Source organism: Eubalaena glacialis, chromosome 1 (genome assembly GCF_028564815.1).
Source record: "Eubalaena glacialis isolate mEubGla1 chromosome 1, mEubGla1.1.hap2.+ XY, whole genome shotgun sequence".
Taxonomy (NCBI): Eukaryota; Metazoa; Chordata; class Mammalia; order Artiodactyla; family Balaenidae; genus Eubalaena; species Eubalaena glacialis.
In genome coordinates, this window is record NC_083716.1 from 237724469 (window position 1) to 237746814 (window position 22346).

At 37.1% G+C, this 22346-nt stretch overlaps 1 protein-coding gene across 1 annotated transcript in view; it reads left to right on the plus strand.

Annotated features, from left to right (window-relative positions):
* Nucleotides 1-296: 296 nt before the first annotated feature.
* RBM44 (RNA binding motif protein 44) overlaps nt 297-22346 on the plus strand; it is a 30141-nt gene continuing 8091 nt past the window's right edge. The window contains exons 1-14 of the mRNA XM_061191408.1: nt 297-378; nt 2987-4596; nt 4885-4943; nt 6437-6613; nt 7252-7435; nt 7530-7552; nt 7684-7768; nt 9713-9827; nt 10403-10531; nt 11201-11280; nt 11384-11457; nt 13187-13478; nt 18110-18255; nt 18391-18509. Coding sequence (XP_061047391.1) covers nt 309-378; nt 2987-4596; nt 4885-4943; nt 6437-6613; nt 7252-7435; nt 7530-7552; nt 7684-7768; nt 9713-9827; nt 10403-10531; nt 11201-11280; nt 11384-11457; nt 13187-13478; nt 18110-18255; nt 18391-18509 — 3163 coding nt within the window. The 5' untranslated portion in view covers nt 297-308. The remainder of the gene's footprint in view (nt 379-2986; nt 4597-4884; nt 4944-6436; nt 6614-7251; nt 7436-7529; nt 7553-7683; nt 7769-9712; nt 9828-10402; nt 10532-11200; nt 11281-11383; nt 11458-13186; nt 13479-18109; nt 18256-18390; nt 18510-22346) is intronic.

The following is a 22346-nucleotide window of genomic DNA, read 5'->3' on the forward strand; positions in this document are numbered from 1 at the left end:
AGAAGCCACCGCAATGAGAAGCCCGCGCACTGCAACAGAGTAGCCCCCGCTTGCCGCAGCTAGAGAAAGCCCGCGCACTGCAACGAAGACCCAACACAGCCAAAGATAAATACATAAAATAAATTAAAAAAAAAAAAAGTTATTCAAATGTCTTACAAGTTTTGTTTATTAGGCCTTTGATATTAGAATATTTGACTATAATTACTACTTTGTCAGATTCTTGTTTTTCTAATAGTTTTTAAAATATAATGCTGAGTATAATAACAGTTCAGTATTTATACTTTTTCTAGGATATATGTCCTTGAGTGATGCAGGCCACTGCAGTGGTTGAGACAGCTTCTGGTAAAGGCTACCACGGTAATGGAAACATCCAGAAAGGTGAGAAGCTAGTCCAGTTGGCTTTATTCTGGGTGGAAGGTGGTATTAAATGTAATTAGTCTTGATAGTTCCCTCTCCAGTGTTGCTACATCTTAAGCCTTCCTACCAGTAAGGTAAGATTCAGCATGTTTTTATCTTGACAGATGACTCAGGTGATTTTTGGTAAATATGGGCAGCCTACATAGGATCTCTCAGGTAAATGGAAGATTTAGGAGAGAGAAGGTGAGCCAGAGGAGAGGGTTTCTGTCCAGGCAGGCTTTCAGGAACTACTGACAGGTACAGTTGCCTTCAGGGTAATAAGTAGAAAGTGGGCAGGTTGACCTCTGCTACCGAAGTTGTGTATGTTTTTTCTTCACATGGATCTAAAATTTCTCTTTCTGTCATAATGGTAGAAGAGAGAATAATCAACAAGGGCATAAAAAGCAAGCTGACTAACCTTTATATGCTTATGAATACATGTAGTTGTAACTATTAAGAGGACTTTAGAATGTGATAAAAATGCTATTTCAAGTCAGACGGGAAACAGTGGATTTTTCAGCAAATGGTATTAGGACACCTGACCATCCTTTTTGGAAAAAAATTAAGTTAGATTCCTACCTCATGCTAGAGAGAAGCATTAATTCTACATAGTGTGAAAGGGCTAAGTGTTACACACATACACCCACACAAAGAATTGGAAAATTATAGAAGAATACTTTTATAATCATGTGGTAGGGGAGGCCAGAGAGACAAACCCAGAAGTCAGAGAAGAAAAGACTGATTCATTTAACTAAATAATCTTAAAGCCCATGGCATGACAAAATATTTTAAAAAGTTAAAAGATAGCCAATAAACTGGGGGAAAGTCACTTATATTATAAATGTGAAAAACAAACACCTAGTATCCAGAATATATCATGAACTCCTGTACAAATCTCTAAGAAAAACACAATCAGCACATGAGTTTATAATTGTATCTGACCCTACTCTCCTTAGCTCCAACCCCATATTTATAACAGCTTATTAGACATTCACATCTGGGTGTTTTATCTCTAACCTTAAACTCCACTTGCCTGGAACAATTCATTATCTTCTCCCTCCACCTCCCTCCCCAGCCCCTTGCTTTTCCTCTTCATCTTCTAAATCTCCTGTTCATGAAGTTCCTATCTCTTTAGCACCAGATATTCCCATTCATCTGTAATACCAAGCTGTAACCCTTAGCATTATCCTAGAAAGATATTTAAGCAGGTGGTAGCTAATTGATGAATCATGAAATCAGCTTAGCTGATTGTAATCAGCTTTTTTTTTTTAATAAAATGAAATAGACTAGAAAATAGCAGAATACTTTGGACATAATTGGAGTAATTACTGTTTTGTAAAATGTTTGTTTCACTTATACAGACACATACATGCTAGATCTTGATATAAAACGTGTTTCTGATTGTGTTCTTAAGGAAAAAAAATATGTATTTGAAAGCCACTAATCTCTCTCTCCCTTATCTACCATTTCTAATTGACCACCAAGTCTTGTCAGTTGTGGAACTTTTTTACCAGTCTCTTCTTTTCCAGTCCCATTTCTGTACTCTTGGTCTGTCTCCCTTCAGTCTCCCCCTTCAAGCCTTCATTCTTACTGTTGCCAGAGGTGTCTAAACTCAATTGCATTCACATGACTAGCCTTTTAAGAAGCTTTCAGTGGTCCTCCGCGTTAGGATAAGAACCAGACTCCTTAACACATCATAAAAGGCCTCTTTCTGTTCACAGCTCCTTTCACTCCCTTAGAGCTATTTCACTCGACACAAGCTGGCTTATAATTTCCTGAAAATGCCATGTTTTTTCACCCAGCTAATTTTGTAGTGCTGTTTAATTTGCCTAAAATAACTATTTTGTTTCAAAACAGTTTTTAAATGTACAGTTTTCTCTGACGTCTACTTCTCCTTTCTTAAGCATTTACCTGCTAATCAGCAGCATGGTACAGCACCCACGTCGTCTTCGTTTTATTTCTGCAGTGCCTAAGGTTGATATTAGGACACTAGGAGGCACCCAAAGATTACAAAGGGAATGACTGCCTTCTAAATAGTAAATGCTTTGCCACTGAAAGAGTTCAAGAAGAATCTTAGCTCCTATCTTAGTCAGCTGGGGCTACTATAGCACAATACCATGGAGGTGGCTTAAAACACAGATATTTGTTTTTTCCACAGTTCTGGAAGCTGCAAGTCCAAATGGGGGTGCCAGCATGGTCAGGTCTTGTAAGGGCTCTCTTCCTGGCTTGTAGATGGCCGCCTTCTTGCAGTGTCCTCACATGGTGGCGAGAAACAGAGAGCAAGCTCTCTGGTGTCTCTTCTCTCATAAGTGCACTGATCCCATTTTGAGGGTGCCACCCTCATGACCTCATCTAGCCTTAATTACCTCCCAGAGGCCCCGTCTCCACATGGGGAGTTAGGGTTTCAACACATATGAATTTTGAGGGGGGCACAGTTCAGTCCATAGCAGCAACTATTTAGGGATATTTGTTATGGATAATGTAATAAGTATATTCCTACATTGGGAAGAGCTTAGGCCAGATTACATCTAAGGTCTTGGGTTTAAATTCTGTAATGTTTCTGCTAACATCCTTTTTCTTTTTAAATCAGATGAGCCTTCTAATCGTAAGGAAGAAGATTTGTTATCTCCTAATGGTTGTAAAGAAGCCAAATTGACTTTTCTTGATTATGACTGGGATTCCTTGGCATTAGAAAAAAGAGCTAATGACAAAGAAATCGGCAGTATTGACAAAATAGAGTTATTGGAGCCATCTTTTACTGTGAGTCCAAATACTAAGATAGAGAGTACTCACTCTCAGTCAAGTGAGTTTGAAGGTAGTATTGACAACGCTTTCCTGAATGAAACCTACTGTATACATCATTCAGAGTCAAAACTGAAGAATGAAAGTCTTATTCATTTAAATTCAGAATTAGATTATGAAATGCAGAAAAGAAAGGAGGTGTTTTTTGGTATTTTGAATCATCGAGGTAATAAGACTGTTGGCTCGGAAAGAATCTACAAGATTTCAGATGATGATTATAAAGAAACTCCTGAAGATGTGCAAAAGCGTGATCTAGATGATGACTCACAGCAGGAATATCACAGTGTGGAAGAACAAGAATATATAAATAACCATTTATCTTTTGACCAAACGAAGACATTAAACATATCTAATCTGGAAGTTTTGGGACTAAGAAGTTCAGGTTATGGAGTTAATTGTGCTAGCAATCTAGAAGATAATCATGTTAAATTAGAAAGTAATTCTAGCACCTGTTTAGATTCAGCTGATGTTTATGGACAAGAAGGTTCACCTCATGTCTCCAAATTTCAGAATTCTGTTATGTTAAGAGAATATCATGAACCAAAACATGGAAAGTGTATGGAACAAGACACTAGTTTAATGTACCACACAGTATTTGATGAAATTGTACTAAAGAGTAGTCCTCTTGAACACCAGGAATCTCAATCTAAGAGTGGTTTCTTGAACCCTCAAAAAGCATTAAAAACTAAAATTTGTACTGGCAAAGTGAAGTCTCAAATAACTAAAAGTAAAGATTTTTGTGGAAATTCGGTTGTTGAGAAAAAAATGTTACAGCACCTTGAAAATCCAAGCACATTACCACAAGACAAAGATTTAGAGACATTACTCCAGCCCTGTAAAGATTGTCAAACTTCCTGGACCTCTATTTTTGATGATTCGGTAATTTCTGCCTGTGGGTATTCACGTTATAAAAGCCTACAAAACACCCCTAACCCAGCCTTAGATTTTTCTGTTACTCTACCAAGGTCTGCAATCAGAGATAACCAGGCAATAGAAGAAGGTAGCGCCCTAAAAGCTGCTAATGGCAATACCACAAATAAAGCATGCTTTCACCATATGGAAGGACCATGTCCCAAATCAGTGACAGATGTACCAAGTTGTACAGTCACAGTTAATCAAACAGTGGATGTTAGCACTGATTTTAGGGCTTGTTTCACAACAAGCAGGGCGACGAGTGCAAGATCTTCTGTAATATCTACATCAAGCAACACAGAGATAACAATGATGAATAAAAAATGGCCTGGTGAGTGGCAAAGTGAGAAACGAAGTGTGGCATGTAACACAGATTGGGCATACAGTCAAGATAATGAAGATCCACAGATGGCTATGACAAAAGGATCTTTGGGGAAATCTCTCTCCGTTGACAGTTTAAAACCTAAGGGAGATTTCCTGAATAAGGTAAAACCAATATGATTAATAATAAAAATTTATTTGACTTTATAAAGAGGCACTGTAGGCTAATGTAAATGTTTTGGTTTATTGAATTATATCAGGGGTTTCTGAGGCTTTTGTGAGAAAATGCTGGATGAAGGAAAAAGGTGAATAGATTGCTACCAACTCTGTTCTTCTCTGTTGGCAGCTATTGCCACAAAGTCAGTTAGAAGTTGGATTTTACATCTTACCAGATACAACATGTATTATTGTTTTGTCGTATATGTCTAATTTGATTTTAAATCATGTTTTCAGGATTCCCTGGAATTAAGGAAAACATTTGATTTCACAGACTTAAAGAAACATTCTGAAAGGTAAGTCAGACATACAAGCTTGCAGATACGTATGAGGAAATAATCAAAATAGTAATTTGCTTTTTGTGTAGGTACTTAACCATATAGAATAATAGCCAGGAGGGACTTAAAGAGATTGTCTGCTTCAGCCATTTGCCTTGAAAGAAATAAATATTAGAACAATGTAGAATGTTAAAGCTTTCCACTTACTGAGATTTCAGTCTGAATAATTCCTTCAGAAAAACTCATGGCATCTTATATTTATCCAACCCAAACCCACACTGATTTAATTACTTTCGTTTTCTTTCATTTGATCCCCTGTAGTCCAAAACAAAATAGCACATTTGGAAAACATCATATATTTGAAGAAGTAAACAAATACTTTTACTGGGATATTTTAATCTTGATTTTAATTCGTTGTATAATTTACTTTGCATCCATGGAGAACCAGGTGGTGGGGGAGAGGAAAGGGAGAAGTCTCTGAGAAGTCAAATTGGTTTTCATGCTCTGAGATCATTTGCTTTTTCCTTCATTCATCCTTTATTCTTCTAATGAGTTTGATCTGGTATCCAGTCCTATAAAATTAAATAGAAGAGTTGGTTTCCAGAGGCAGATGTATCGAGAATAGTTAGAAGTGGCAGGTATTAGCAAGGGAAGAACTATTAACATTCAAAGAAATAGTGATTTTGGAGCTTTTTGTTATAACAGCAAAATATTTGCTTATAATAACATAAGCATTATTATTATTAAGAAAAATGTAAATTATGTTTTCTGTTTAAAAGATAACATTTAAAAACAGTTTTCCTCCAGAATGTTTATAACTTTTAAAAATGCTGGCCAGTGCTTGATTTAGGTTGAAAAATCTGTTGATTCTGGATAAATTAGTACTTTACTTTAGAATTCTTTTCTTGGTAAAATAAAGTATGAATTTGAGACTTATTTACTCTCTTGAATTCTAAAAAGAGTATATTTATTTTTTTTATAAATTTATTTATTTATTTATTTATTTTTGGCTGCGTTGGGTCTTCGTTGCTGCACATGGGCTTTCTCTAGTTGCGGCGAGCAGGGGCTACTCTTCGTTGTGGTGCGCGGGCTTCTCATTGTGGTGGCTTCTCGTTGCAGAACACGGGTTCTAGGCACGCGGGCTTCAGTAGTTGCAGCACGCAGGCTCAGTAGTTGTGGCTCGTGGGCTCTAGAACGCAGGCTCAGTAGTTGTGGCGCACGGGCTTAGTTGCTCCGTGGCGTGCGGGATCTTCCCGGACCAGGGCTCGAACCCGTGTCCCCTGCATTGGCAGGCGGATTCTTAACCACTGTTCCACCAGAGAACTCCTAAAAGGAATATATTTAGCATTGACTCTTGACATCCTTGTTTTCTGCAGCCTTTCCATCTTTAGTAGAAATTGATTTAAACTTGACAGAGAAATGTAAGAAATTTTAAATCTGTTTCTGGAGGTATGTCATTAACACAGAAAAATATTTGGAATCTTACCTAATCCAATTTTTTTATTTCAAAGGGAACCTCAACTTTCTAAAGAGATGGAGAAGAATTTGCCATCAAAGTGCTGTCAGCAAATAATGCAGAGAGCCATCAAAGCAGAGTTGCACCTTTTAAATGTTCACTATCAAATGTGTCATCACCATTGCAGTGATATTTACAAACTTGTAATGGAAAATAGAGAAGGATTAAATAGGTGATTGTTAGGGTTTGTTTGTTTATTATCTGCTTTTTTATTGAGGTACAGTTGATTTACAGTGTTATATGTTTCAGGTGTACATCATAGTGATTCACAATTTTTAAAGGTTATTCTCTATTTATAGTTATAGGTGATTGTTAATTTTAAATCTGTATCTTCCTAGAAATTTATCACTAACTTTAAGTTTATTCTAGAAAATTTCTTTAGTTTTCATTTTTAAAGGGCAGAAGAGGGGTGGATTATAACTGGGTTTGTTAACTGGCCTAGGGGTAACAGACTTTAAAAAGTAGTACATTTTAATTTCATGGAGAGGCAACAGTGCATGTTGGAATGATGAATCCAGTAAAAAGACAGATTCAGGGTTTCTTTATAAAGTCCAAGTTCGGATGAAGTCAGTTGGAGGGTTTTTTGTGACGTTCGACCACATTCTGTCTGGCTTATATGTATACTGAGGATTGCTTATCTTGCCCCTGGAAAAACACATCTTCTGTGATTCATTTTCTTTTACTAAACATTTAAAAGAAAAAATTTCAGGGGTCTAATAGAGTTAGAATTAAGTGTATAATTTGACATTAGTTTTAAATGGGTGGCTTGGGCCTAAATAATTTAGTTTTGTGAACTTAACTTTTGAACAGGAATTTATCAAGTAATTCTACTAAGAAGGAATTAGGATCAGCTCTACTGTCAGTTTTAGAAGACTTGAAAGTTAGATATGTGAATTTGAAAGAAAAGATAAACAAGGGTATACCACTGGAAGAGCTGCCTCCACTGTCGGTAGAATCAAAATTATTATCTACCTTCTCTGCTTTTGCTTCCAGGGTATGTATTTATGTTTTAGGAATAAAATTTTACTTCATTTAGACAGAAAACATTTTAAGCTAAAAGCTTTTTCTTCCCTTCTCTTTCTTTCCAGCTAATGAAAGAAGAATCACATACGTAAGTTATGTTTTTATCTAATTTAGAATTCATTAGATCTTAAACATTGCTAATTCAGCTAACTTTGTTTTGTGTTTTGGTCCTTATTCAGAACATTGATAAATGCTTTAATGAAATGTTTATCTGTTTAGCTTTTCAGGGGCAGATTCTGAACTAGATAATCAAAGTACCCGTGATGTTGATGGTTCTTCGAGCCTGAAAAAGACACTCTCTCAAGTGAGATTTTTTTAGAGTAGTTCATCAAGTGTAAATCTTTAATCTTATGGCTTGCACAAAGTAAACTATAATTTTTAGAAGCTCTCACATCCTTCTTTTCACTCAGCTGGCTTATTTTGTGTACTACCATTTGAGGGATATAACTGATTAGAAGGAGCATAATGTCCTGATCAAACGGATGTCAGTAGTATATGTTGGGTAAGAAAGCCCGCGCACAGCAACGAAGACCCAACGCAGCCAAAAATAATTAATTAATTAGTTAAAATAATAATGTCCCATTTATTTTTTTTTCCCCATTTATTTTAGACAGGGCAAAGTTTTCATTCCTCCTTTGCTGAAATGATGAAAATAATTTTTAAGTGCCTTTCATAGGCTTTCTTAATCTCTCTTGTTCCCCCAAGGAAATGTTTGTCAGATGACAGTCTGTGTAAGAGCACTCTGCAAACTGTGAAGTGATAGAGAAACATGAGTTATATTCCATTATCAATGGAGTAGGAAAACTGAAGGTTGTTTCTTTTTTTTTTTTTTTAATTTTTATTTATGGCTGCGTTGGGTCTTCATTGCTGTGCGCGGGCTTTCTCTAGTTGTGGCGAGCGGGGGCTACTCTTCGTTGCAGTGTGCGGGCTTCTCATTGCGGTGGCTTCTCGTTGCAGAGCACGGGCTCTAGGCACATGGGCTTCAGTAGTTGTGGCTCACGGGCTCTAGAGCGCAGGCTCGGTAGTTGTGGCTCACAGGCTTAGTTGCTCCGCGGCGTGTGGGATCTTCCCGGACCAGGGCTCGAACCCATGTCCCCTGCATTGGTAGGCGGATTCTTAACCACTGCGCCACCACCAGGGAAGTCCCCTGAAGTTTGTTTCTGCTTTCTGACTTTAGTCTTAACCCTGAGGTTATATTATTATTTGGGTAGTCTTAAACAATAAGATGCATCCCAAAGCCAAAAGTGAAATAAATATTTGATTGATTTATATTCCTTTCTATTAAGATAAATGATTAAAAGTAAATTACTTTAGCAAATCATTTATTCCATTGTTCTACTCTTTAAGAAAAGAAAATCTCAGTTATCCACAAAGAATTAACAGGTCTAAAACCAGATTTTTATATCTTCAAATTTCTTACATAGTTTGCTTAAACAGCTTGTCCATTTAATGATATATAATGTTCTGGAGGGGTTTTGTTTTTTACTTTTTTATTTTTTTCATCATTGTAAAGGTAGCAATGGTGTAACCTGCTTATTTGGGCAGAACAATAAATCTTTTTAAAAGTACAAGATGCAGATATAACATTTTTATAATCTTGATTTTGGCTCTAAAACAATATCTACTTTGTTAGGATTACGCTTTAATACCCACCCTACTAAATTAAGTTATGCATGAAAGCCAGCATCGTATAGTCTAGTGTTTCTAAATTTCAGCTATTTATGTACCACCTTCACAATTTTTCATAGCCAGGTATTACCTATAGTGTTATTTGCTTTGTATTTTTTAAATGATTCTCCTCTTTTAAAAAATTTATCTGTGAAGAGTAACTTATTATTATGTATGAGAAAGAAATATCACTCCCCATAAATGAAAGGTACATATAACCACACGTTAAATATATAACTGTTGATGTTAATGTGAAAAATACTTATATGTGCAGCTCCAAAAATCATCTCAGGTACTTCTAGTGTGTGGATGCCACACTTTGCTAAATAATGGTGGTGTTAGCATACAGTCACTATACATAGACTAGTTTCAAATCATAATTCTCATTGTGTGACAGACATAAAGCAACAGGTTACTTAGATTCAGTTTGCTCACCCATAAACTGGGTCAATAATGATTTTGTCTCATAGCCTTTGTTGTTGTGAGGGTAAATAATGCCAGTGAGGCATGCTTGTCACATAGAGTGCAGCAACTGTTACTCCTTATTTATTATTGTTGTTTTTATTATTTTAATCCTCAGATGTCTCTATTACCTGACAACATTCATCCTAAACAAGATACATCACCCAAGGAGGATGGTTTAAAAAATGGTGACGTAGATATAGACTTTAGTCAACTAAAACTTGATGATAAAGGTCAGTATAAAAATGTTTGTCTTGTGTCATTGCCAGAAAGCAGATAATAAGATTTAAAATATCCCTCGTGCCCATCTATTAAGTTAAATATTTTTAATTGAATGGCATCATTCAGATTATAAATGTGAAGTATGTTCTTATTACATCTACTTGATATCTTTAAGGTTACTTAATATATCTGATAATGCCAAATAATAATACAGACTTTTGTTCTTCTGGTTCATGTTTTCCATTTTGAAAATTCTTTTTTCTGTCCAATTTGTATCTCTGTAAATTGTATGGGTTTTTTGGTTTTTTCTTTAGTTTTGTCCTCAATGAGAAGAGAAAGCTCCTTTTTTAGTGAAATAAAGACTTGCAGCACGGCTTAACCCGTTTTTAAAGATGTTCACTGTTATTCTGTCTATAAAGATAAATCTCTTCTTCAATAAAGGATAATTAAAAATCAGAAAAGTAAGGCTTTTAATAAGCTGGGAATCAGTGTTAATTAAAGTAAAACTGGGAAGCAGATCACTCAGATAATTTCTCACGGTTAAACATTGTACATAGTTCCTTGCTAAGTGTGTTCAATTTCTCAGACTCCAAAAATCACCGAGAAGTAAGTGAAGACTGGTTTGATGCTAAAGAGAACCTGACAGGAGCTGACTTCTCAGGAATACAAGAAAATCAAATAGTACAAGACAAAGGGGATCCGAAGTTTACACTAGGTTGGTTCTTAACAATTTAACAAGAAATCCTAACCTAGCTCATTTATAAAATAGCGCTTGTCTTCTTCTGTATTATTTTGGGGGATTGCACTGTTTTAATATTTTATTCCTGTTTGTATTTCTTTATAAATATGAAAAATGAGAAAATTGGCCATTTGGATGTCATTTTTTTTAAGAGTAAATCAGTTTAAAATGTTCATTTCTTTTTCAGAAAACTGTCTGCTAAAAGCTTAAATCCAAGATTTAGTTAGTAGATAGAGGCCCACCATTCTCTCTCCGTACTCTAGTCCAACATCAGTATTCCTTCAGGCGTTCTTTTCCTCTAAACCCTCATCAGGCACTTTGCAGGTGTGGGGTACATAGTGAACAGAAAAAGCTTCTCAGTTTCCATCAGGCAGCCAGGACTACCTATTTATTGATCCATTTTTGAGCCACAAGAGACAATATCAATCAGTCCAACCTCTTTGTTTTTAACATATGATTAAAGCCCAGAAATCTTGAAACTATACTCCAAGCTCTTAATCTTCAGCCTAGTGCTGATATTTGCTAATAACTTTATAATAATCTTTTTGATAATAAAAAATAAAATACTTAACAATTTTCACATTTTCTCTTAAAAATATTGATAAAATAATGATTATCTTCTGTTGTATGTTTATCTTCAAGCAGAAATGAAGAATGTTGAACCCTTACGAAGAGATAAAGGTTACTTGATACATGTTGGTGGTCTCTGCCCTTCAGTGTCTGAGGTATGCCATGATTTATTTTTTGAGCTTCACTTTCAAATCTATTAATTGTTCATATTTTGATTGTTTTTCTACCTTTCACAAACTTCTATTTATCTTGTTTTAGGTTGATTTAAGGTCTCATTTCCAGAAATATGAAATTTCTGACATTTCAATTTATGATTCTTCTCCTAATTACAGGTATGTTTCCCAGATTCAATGAATGTACATTTACTGGGTATGCCCTAGGTTCTAACAGAGGTCTGTTCTGTACCGAACATGAACCACAGTGGTGATTAAGCCAGGCGCCATTCCCGCAAGCGTTTCCCAGCCTAGTAGAGGGATACACGTTGACAAATAGCTACAGTCATTAATTGGTGCTGTTCTTAATCAAATCTTTCTTTCATTGTACTTTTTAACTTGTTACTAATGAGATATAGGAGAGTTATTGATTTTTCTGCAGTTATCTTGTTTCATACCATTTCATGGGGGCAGTCGAGTGCATTAGTTAAGAGAACGGGCTCTATAGCAGATGGCTTGGGTTCACGTCTCAGCTTTGTCAGTAACGTGATGAATACATTTGGGCAAGTTACTTAACCTTTCTGCATCTGAGGCTCTATCTATAAAGTGAGGATAATAGTAGTACCTACATAGCATTACTGTGGAACTATTATGAGATAAATAAGTAAACCAGTAGAAATAAAGGCTGGCATATAGTAGGTACTCAGAAAATTATATTTAATTTTATTATTTTTTTATTTTAATTACTTTTTAGTTGATGCTTTTTTATTTTTTAGGTAGATGGCTATATCATCTACATATAGTCATTTCCAGTATGTGTGTTGTTACTTCCTGTTTTGTGACATTATCAGAACATTCAAAAGTATCAAATAAGAATGGTGATAGCTTAATGGAAATGCCTTTACTATTTTATCACAAAAAATGATAGCTCTTTATTTCAGATATGAAAATCTTTATAAATTAAAAAAGGATCCTATTTGTAGTTGGGTTGAAATTTATTAAAAATAAGTGTTTAATTTTGTCTTAAATGGATTCACTTAAGATCATATGCTTTTTTTGGACCTATTAATTAATATATTGTTAATATATTTCATTATATTAAAGTAGTGTTGTACTCCCAGGAGTATTACTTGATGTGAAAGATTCTTTTAGCGTCTTGTTGAATCCTTTGGAAAAAAAGAAACTTTATGGTTTTTTATTACTTTGAAATATTATACATTCTGTGTGGAAATTTAGGAAGTACAGTTAAATACAAAAGTGTAAGGAGGTTATAAAAATTTATCCATAGTCCCATCTTTTGAAGGCAACTGCTCTTCAGATTTGGTATATATCCTTCCATTGACAGACACCATCTGGAGCTGGCACTTTGAGAAGGATGGCTCTTGCCCAGCTCTCTCAATTTTATGGCCAAAATTCTGGTTAGATTGTCCAACTCTGTTTGGACTGCGTATTTTTTCACTACAAGGCCATAAGGACATTCTCTTCTGTGTTCTGCTAAATGTTTTTAAATTTTGCCTTTCACCTTTACGCCTTCGCTGTATCTGGAGGTTATGTTTGTGTATAGGGAGTAATTTTAATTTTTTGGTATGGCTAAACCAGTTGTCCCGAGAACACTAATCTGTGCAACTGTCATATATCAGCTTTGCAAATGTTACATTACATTTTAATATAAAATTAACAGGTGATAATTCAGAAGAAATACTAACTACCTTTTATTTCCCATCTTTAATTTTTTGTATTTAGTTATCTTAATATTCTTCCTGATCCCAAGGTAAGTATAGTAACTTTTATTTTTAAGAGCAGTTATTCTTATAAAAGATACATGCTAGCCAGTAGTTACACAATTAAGTTTGAGGCCATTTAAAGTCATTAACAAAGAACCTTTTGGTTTTCTGCTTTTATATTTTAGATATGCATCTCTTGCTTTAAAAAAAAACAGTGATGCAAAGCTGGCTGTGAAAGAAATGAATGGTATAGAAATAAATGGGAAATCAGTAAATGTGCGGCTTGTCAAAACTCCTGGAGAATACACATCACCACTTTCGTCCAAAAATGGAAATAAAGTTAGTTTCAATAATTTGGAGAAAAACATCAGCAAAGAAATCAACTCAGCCTCCTCTGTTTCTAGATTGCCTAGAACTAGGCCGAGGCAGCAGCTGGGATCTGAGCAAGACAGTGAGTTTTTCCCTTTCGACCAAAAGGTTAGTTTTCTTGATCAAGCCCTTAAATGGTCTTCATATATACACTATACTGCGATAAGTAGCTTTGTAGGACAAATAACTCTAGGACAGCAGCCTTGAAGTGGGAATAAGGACATTAGTCTGAATTGTTTCTAACAGTGGATCCGCCCTAACCTGCTCTTGTACAACCCCAGTCGTCCCTGGAGGAAGCACAGATCTTTACAGGCGTAGCCGCAGAGAGACAACGTTTCTCTGTAACTAGGCTCTCTGCCAATGCTTTTCAGTCTTTGTATCTCTTTATTCTTGGATAGTGTTACTCTATAAGTAGCTACTTAACACTTTCATCATTCTTTTTTTCACAGCTAACCTCATCTCATAATTATTTAAACCATAAAATATAGTCATTTTATTATGCATGCTCTCATCTTTACCACATTGAGGTTTTAAACGCCACATGGCAGGTGATAAAGTTGACTTATTCACTCTTGTCTCTCCACTGTTCAGCAAAATGCCTGGCATCCTATAGGCATTCCATAGATTTTTTTAAGTTTACATATAGTAAAATTCACTCTTTTTGCTGTCTATGAGTTTAGACATATGCCACAGGCATGTAACCACCATCACAATCAAGGTATAGAACAGTTCCATCTTTCCACAACATTCTCTTGTGCTCTGTTCTTATAATTTTACCTTTTCCAGAATCTCCTGTGAGTAGAATATTATATAGCCTTATTAGTCTGGCTTCTTTCACTTAGCTTTATGCATTTTCTTACTGAGTTCTTGAGAGTTTTTTATATTCTGAATATAAATCATTTATCAGATAGGTATATAATTTGCAAATACGTTTTCCCAGCCTGTACTTTGTCTTTTCATTCTTTTAATAGTGTCATTCTCAGAGCAGGAGCTTTAATTTTTAACCAATTGCAATTTGTTGATTTTTTGTTTTTTAACTTGTGGGGGTTTTTTTGTTTGTTTGTTGTGGTTTTTTTGGCTGTGTTGGGTCTTCGTTGCTGCGCACGGGCTTTCTCTAGTTGTGGCGAGTGGGGGCTACTCTTTGTTGCAGTGCGTGGGCTTCTCGTTGCGGTGGCTTCTCATTGTGGAGCACGGGCTCTAGGCGTGCGGGCTTCAGTAGTTGCAGCATGCCGGCTCAGTAGTTGGCGGCATGAGGACCCTAGAGCGCGTGGGCTTCAGTAGCTGCAGCGCATGGGCTTGGTAATTACAGTGCACAGGCTTCAGTAGTCGTGGCTCGCGGGCTCTAGAGCACATGTTCAGTAGTTGTGGCACACGGGCTTAGTTGCTCTGCAGCATGTGGGATCTTCCTGGACCAGGGATCGAACCCATGTCTCCTGCATTGGCAGGCGGATTCTTAACCACCACACCACCAGGGAAGTCCCTTAACTTGTGTTTTTAATGTTGTGTCTAAGAAATCTTTGCATAACCCATTGTCACAAAGATTTTGAGTCAATTTTATAATGTGTGGGATATGAATTGAGGTGGTTTTGGTTTTTTGGTTGTGTTTTGTTTTGTGTATGGAATTGTTCCAGCATCATTGTTGAAAAGCCTATCCTGTCTCCACTGAATTATCTTTGTGCCTCTGTCAAAAATCAGTTGACCATATTTGTGTGGATCTATTTCTAGACTCTCTGTTCTCTTCTATCTCTTAAACTTTCCACCAGTACTACACTGTCTTGATCATAATAGCTTAATAGTAAGTCCAACTTCATTCTTTTTCAAAATTTATTTTGGCTATTCTAGTCTCTTTGCCTTTCTGTATAAATTTCATAATTCTGCTTGTCACTATCTATTAAAAAAGTCCTTGGATTTTTACTGGAATTAGTTTGACTCTACAGATCAGAGAAAATTCCTTTTTAATAAATGGATGAAAGAATAAATATTTGTTGAATAAATGAATTTTGTTTTTTTCCTTAAGAATAAGATAAAGGGATCTCTTCTCCCTATGTCCTTTACCCCGTCCTTTCCTAATTCCTGGAGTTATCCCATTATTTTTCTGTACCATTAGTACCATTTCTTTACTCACAGACCTTTCTCCACTCACAGTTATGCACAACTCTTCTTAATCCGAACAACGTTTTCACTTGACTTCATTCTTTTGAAGTTACCGTCCTTATTTGTTCTGTGTTTTTCCTGCCAAACTTCCCAAACAAGTAGTTTATACCCAATGTCTGGGTTTCTTTGATTGTTTCTTCATCCTAATAATCTGACCCCAGTCTCTAAAATTTTATTTACAGTGCTCTTTCTGTAGTCACTAGTGATGTTTTTATTGGTCTTTCTCCCTATCTACCTTCTTTTTGACCACTTAGTCTATTTGGTGCCGGTCATTCCTTTCTTTCAACTCTTTTCCTTTCGTCTCAGTGACACTTCGTGTTTAGGATGGGTTTTTTGGTGCATAACCTCAATCCACAATAGGAAGGAAGGAAACAAACTGCAGTCAGGCTACAAGGGCGCTTGAGCTGGAGATTTGGGAGCTATGGCTCCTCCCTGCCTCTCTCAGGTAGTGCCCCTGGTTTCTTGCCTCTGCATCCCTGTAAGCTCCATCCTCCTGTTTCTCTCTGCACACTGGCTTTCTCTGTCTGCTCATGACTTCTCTTTTCCTCCATTAGGCTTTATTTTGCTTAATTCTAACTCTACAGTACTTTTCAGTTCAAGCTCCTGTTATCATTTGACTAACTCATTTGCTCTGTGTTCCAATTCCACATTCTTTAGACAGGGAATCTGATCCAGCCCATGATTTTGGTGTTCATGAGTTCAGGTAACACCACTCTTGGTCTTGTTAGCTGAGGAAGCAGGTCATGGAGTTGGTAGAGGGAAGGTTATGTGTCATAAATAAATAGGGCACCGTGGGCTAGGGTAGGAGTATGTTGTCTTAGAGTGTGTGGACAGGGCAGCTCTTACTGCTGTCTTTGTTAAACTATACTCTTACTTTTCTAGCAGTTTTTTGTCACCTTTCTTCTCAGATTCTCAACATTTTTTCATTATATTCATTCATTTAGAAAATATTTATTGTCTATAATAAGAGGTAGTGATGATTAAGAACAACAGATTCATAACTTGGCTTTGCTACCTACTCATGGGCTGGGCGAGTTACTGCCCTCTGTGTCTGAGCTTCCTTATTTTAAAATGGGGATAGGCACTTCCCTGGTGGCGCAGTGGTTAAGAACCTGCCTGCCAATGCAGGGGACACGGGTTCGAGCCTTGATCCAGGAGGATCCCACATGCCACGGAGCAACTAAGCCTGTGCGCCACAACTACTGAGCCTGCGCTCTAGAGCCCGCGAGCCACAACTACTGAGCCTGAGTGCCACAACTACTGAAGCCCGCGCTCCTAGAGCCTGTGCTCTGCAACAAGAGAAGCCACCACAATGAGAAGCCCATGCTCCGCAACGAAGAGTAGCCCCCGCTCGCCACAACTAGAGAAAGCCCACATGCAGCAACAAAGACCCAATGCAGCCATAAATAAATAAAATAAATAAATAAATAAATTTATTAAAAAAGAATAAAAAATAAAATGGGGATAAGTGTTCCTGCCTCACAAATGTTGTGAGCTTTAAATGAGTTTAATTCAGAAAATTCTTTGGAACAGTGCCTGTCATGGAGAATGTACTCCGTAAATAGTAGCTACTGTTATTTACTAGCAGTTTGGCTCTTTCTTGGGAAACCCATCCTCTCTGTGGTTTCAACTACTATTTAAACTATTGTATCCCAAAATTTATTTATTCAGTAAACAGTACACCAACTGTGTACACTATTTTAGGCACTGGGAATGTAGCAATGAACAAAACACAAAAATCTGTGCTGTTACAGAGCTTAAATCTAATGAAGGAGATAAGGCAATAAGCAAATAAGTAAAATATGTAATATTCTGATGTGACAGATGTAATATTTTGTATATCTTACCCTGACTTTTCATCTAGGTTTGCAAGTAGCACCTCCTCCTTTGTTGAACTTTTATGGGATGTACAGTGGTTTCATATAATTTATATCCTACTTGCATGGTTAATAGTAATTAATTGATCATTTTAATTTTGTCTCTTCAGTTGAATTATAAGATACATAAGTGACGGAGGTTCTTTTTTATAGCACTAGTTTCCCCACCCCGACTCCAGCATGTTCTGGGCATATAGTTTGTGTACATTAAACATTTAGTAAATAAGATATAGAATATACGATATAAATATGTACATATAATTACCTTGTAGGCCAGCCTTTCTCTGTCAGGTTGGGTAAGAGAATTCAGCCTTCATGCCCTAAGCCTAAGATATCCATTGTATATAGCAAATGACTCTCTCTCCTATGCATCTAGAATGGAATAGTTATGTCCTATCTTAGGGAAAATTGAGAAAATAGTTAACATCATTTTTTGTGTTCCGTGGATCAGATGAGAATCCTGTTTGAGAAAAGCTGATTTTGACATAGCCCGTATATTATACTTCATCATGTATTTGGCATTTTTTAAATAAATAGCCCTGAATACATCTCAAGTAAATTTACTTGGTATAAAAAATAATCCCAAATCAAAGTAAATATCTTAGGAATTTTGATTTTACTATTTGTAATTTTTAAATTTAGAATAAGCTGGATTATCTCTATGTAATCGTTACTGACTTAAATAAAACTTTAAAAATGTTTATTTAGGGTATCAAGAAGAATTGTAGGCAGATTGAATCCACTAAATTACTACCTGATGCACCTATTCAATTTGTACCTCCAAATACATTGAACCTGGGTAGCTTTACCAAGATCATGAAGAGACTGGCTGAACTACATCCGAAAGCTGGCAGGTAGTGACTACAATTACATTTTAAGTGGTTTTATAAGTTGTATGTAAACTACCGTTCCTTTCAGTACCTTAGCCATATCTAGAATGTGCTGCTTTGGAGAGGGCAGATGCTCATGCGTGTCTTCCTTTGGCACAGAGATCACATTATAGACGCTCTTCAGGAGGTTAGAATGCATCATAAAGGCTCTCTCAGTGGCCTGTCTGTTAATGCTATTGTGAGGATGACTTCCTCTGTTTTGGAAAACTCTGCTTCCGGTTAGGTATAAAAGAAGCAATAAGAGGTAAGTCAGTCATACCTTTCGTATTTAAATAGTAAACATTTTAAGCTATGGATTCCATTTTCTTTTCAAATAAAAATAATATTATATTGAAAATAATAAAATAACATAAAAGCTAAAAACAAGCATACTGTATTTGTAAACTATTAATGCAAAACTATTTGGGGTAATGTTAAATTACCCCAAAATTATTTGGCTTACACAACATTTATCATCTCAGAGTTCACAGGTCAGGATTCAGGAATGGCGTAGCTGGGTGGTTTTAGCTTAGCGATTCTCATGCTGTTGCAGTCAAGATGTTGGCCTGGGCTGTGGTCATCAGGAGGCTTGATTGGGACTGGAAGACCTGTTTGTAAGACGGCTCATTCCCATGGCTGTTGGCAGGAGGCCACTGTCTCTCACCACAGGGGCCTTGCCATAGGGCTGCTTGAGTGTCTTTACAACATGACACCTGGCTTCTTCAGAGCAAGAGCCATCAGAGAGAGAGAGAGCAAGATGGAAGCTGCAGTATCTTCTGTGACCTAACTTCAGGAGTCACACTCTGTCGTTTCTGCCACATTCCATCAGATGCGAGTCACTACGTGCAGTCCACGCTTTTGAAGAAAGGTGTATCAAAGAATTTGTGTATGTATTTTTAAATTACCACACACAAACATAGAATCCCTGTTTATAAAATAATGGTTGGGGATTTGTTACCAGTTATAGTTGTCCAGGTGAGTAAAGCCAACTTTCCATGGAGAACAGTTAGAAAAGCTGAATAAATATAAAGACATCTGCTTGAAGGCACTGGAGAACTGTCAAGATACTATAAATTATTTGGCCAGTGTAAGAGAAGATTAGTCTCAGGGAAATATGCCCATTGTTTGGGACCACTTTCCCCCAGTACTGTTTGCAGGTGGGGCAGCTAGGAGTTTAAGGGACCCTTCTGATAACACTGAAGCCAGGGGGGTGGGGCCTCCGCAGTAGAGTTGGGACACCGGTGGGTTACTCGCCTCCAGGAGTGACTGAACCAGAAGTAGGCAGTTCCTCTGAGGAACTGTAACTCAGCTCCAGAGCCCAAGTTAGACCGAGGCGATCTGGGGTTACCACTTCTGCCAGGTGCGCCTAGAAGGGGCGAAGGCAGAACTCCTCTGGAACGAGGTAGTATCATTTTAGCCCTCAAAGTGTTTCTACCAGAATTGTTGCACATACTAATAACTTTGTAAATAAGAGCACACAATCAAAAACAACTAATCACAAATGAAATAAGACCACATGAATGAAAACTAGCATGAACACCGGGTAACAGAAATTACCCACAGGGACTCCAGCTAATTGAGTTATCAGACAAACTTTTTTTTTTTAATAGATTTATTTATTTTATTTAGTTAGTTTTGGCCGCGTTGGGTCTTCGTTGCTGCGCGTGGGCTTTCTTTTGTTGTGGTGCGCGGGCTTCTCATTGCGGTGGCTTCTCTTGTTGTGGCGCACGGGCTCTAGGCACACGGGCTTCAGTAGTTGTGGCGCATGGGGTTAGTTGCTCCATAGCATGTGGGATCTTCCCGGACCAGGGCTCGAACCCGTGTCCCCTGCATTGGCAGGCGGATTCTTAACCACTGCGCCACCAGGGAAGCCCGCAGACACACTTTTAAAAACCATACTTGTATGTGATAGATTGTTTGCAAAAACAGCCACAATTACTCCTTTCCCTATAACCAGGCCCCTTTGCAGTGTGACTTGGAAGCTCCTCTGATCAGGAAGTGGAGTCTGTTTTCCCACCCCCTGAATCTGGGCTGACCTTTTCGCTTGCTTTGACAAGTTATGCCATTCCCAAGCCTGGTCCTCAAGAGCCCTTGATCATTCTGCTCTCTCGGAAATTTGCTGCAGCCACATAGAGACACCCCGGGCGCCTGCTAGAGGACAAGAGGCCACAGCCACCCCTCAGCATCCATGGGGGATTGGTTCCAGGACCTCCCCCCACACCCACCCACTGCGGATACCAAAATTTGAGGTTGCCCAAATATCTTATGTAGTATGGCGTAATATTTGCATATAACCTACACACATCCTCCCGTATACTTTAGATCATCTCTAGGTTATTTGTAATACCTAATACAATTGTAAATACTATGTGAATAGTTGTAAACACAATATAAATGCTGTAAACAGTTGCCAGAACACAGCAAATTCAAGTTTTGCTTTTTGGAATTTTTTTTTTCAAATATTTTCAATCCAAGGTTGGTTGAATCTGCAGATGCAGAACTCACGGATATGGAGGACCAATTGTACATGGAGGATAGCTAAGACATTCCAGCCTACAGCCAGCTGCCCTTAAACATGTGACAGAATCTAGCATAGATGAGCAGATAACCTACCCAACCTGGCAGCTGTCCAAAGATGCATGAGTGAGCCCAACCAAGATAAGACAAATCACCAAAATGAGTCCAGCCCATTGCTAACTGGCAGAATTAGAGGCTAAATAGGTGGTCATTGTTTCAAGCTATTAAGTTTTGAAGGTGATTTGTTACACAGCAAAAGCTAATTAATTCAGATGTATTATGTTCAGGGAGACAAAAGACATTGAGAATGCTAGTATAAAACTGGAAATACTTTTAAAATGGAAATTCCATTAATAAAAAATAGAATTACTTAAATGAATAACTCAGTTAATAGGTTCTACAGCATATTAGACAAATTAGAGAATTAGAAAGGTCGGAAAAATTATGGAATGACGCACACAGGTAAAAGGATGGAAAACACAAAAGAGAAGGTAAGAAACATAAAGACGTACCGAGAAAGCCTAATTATTTGTGCAACTGGAGTTTTAACCAAAAAAGAAGAGGGAGAAAATTGGGCAGATACAATATTTGAAAAAAATTTTTAAATGATGAAAAAAATTAAGCCAGAAATGTAGTAAAGCCCTTTCAAATCCCAAGCAGGAAAAGTAAGGCTTCAGTGCATCCGAAAAACTGCCTGAATATGGTCCTTGTGACCACCATGCAAAGCTGCTGAAAGTCAATCAAAACCATGTATTGAGCCCCAGAGCTTTATGAATAAGGGATACACAAGAGAAATAAAAGGCAGTACATGCACACACACACACAGAAAAACTTCTTGAAAACTCAAAGCAAAAAGAAAATCTATAAAGCAGCTAGAGGGAAAAAAATTTACCTTAATTGTGCAATAATTAAACTGACATCTGCTTCTCAACAGAAGCCACCAAATAATTCTACCAACTAGGATTCTACACTCAGGAAAAGAGCCTTCAAGAATAAATGAAATAAATATATTTTTACCCAATTAAAAACTAAGATAATTTGTTACTTAGAAGACCCATTGTATTAAAGAAAATACTAAAGAGTGTTTTCTAGGAAGAAGGACTGATTTTAGATGAAAGGTCAGAGATGCAGATGTACTGAAGATCAAAATGTTTATATCAACTAATACTGTATAAAACAAGAATAATGGTATTTTATAGGGTCTAATATAATTAACATGTATGACAATAGTAGCATATAAATTGAGAGAGGATTAAGTACTGCAACTATTCTGAGCACCTTGTAGCTTGGGAAGAGGGTAAAATGTCCTGTGTCGGGGGTCCCCAGTACCACCCCCAAGGCTTAGTGATACATTAGGAGAACTCACATGACTCAGTATATAGTTGTACTCATGGCTATGACTTATGGCAATGAAAGGATACAGAGCAAAACCAGCAAAGGGAGGAGGCACATAGGGTGATGTCTGGAGGAAATCAGGCACAAGCTTCAAAGAGTCCTCCCCCGAGTAGAGTCACATAAGACATGCTTTTTTCCTCAAGTAATGAGTTATGACAACTCAT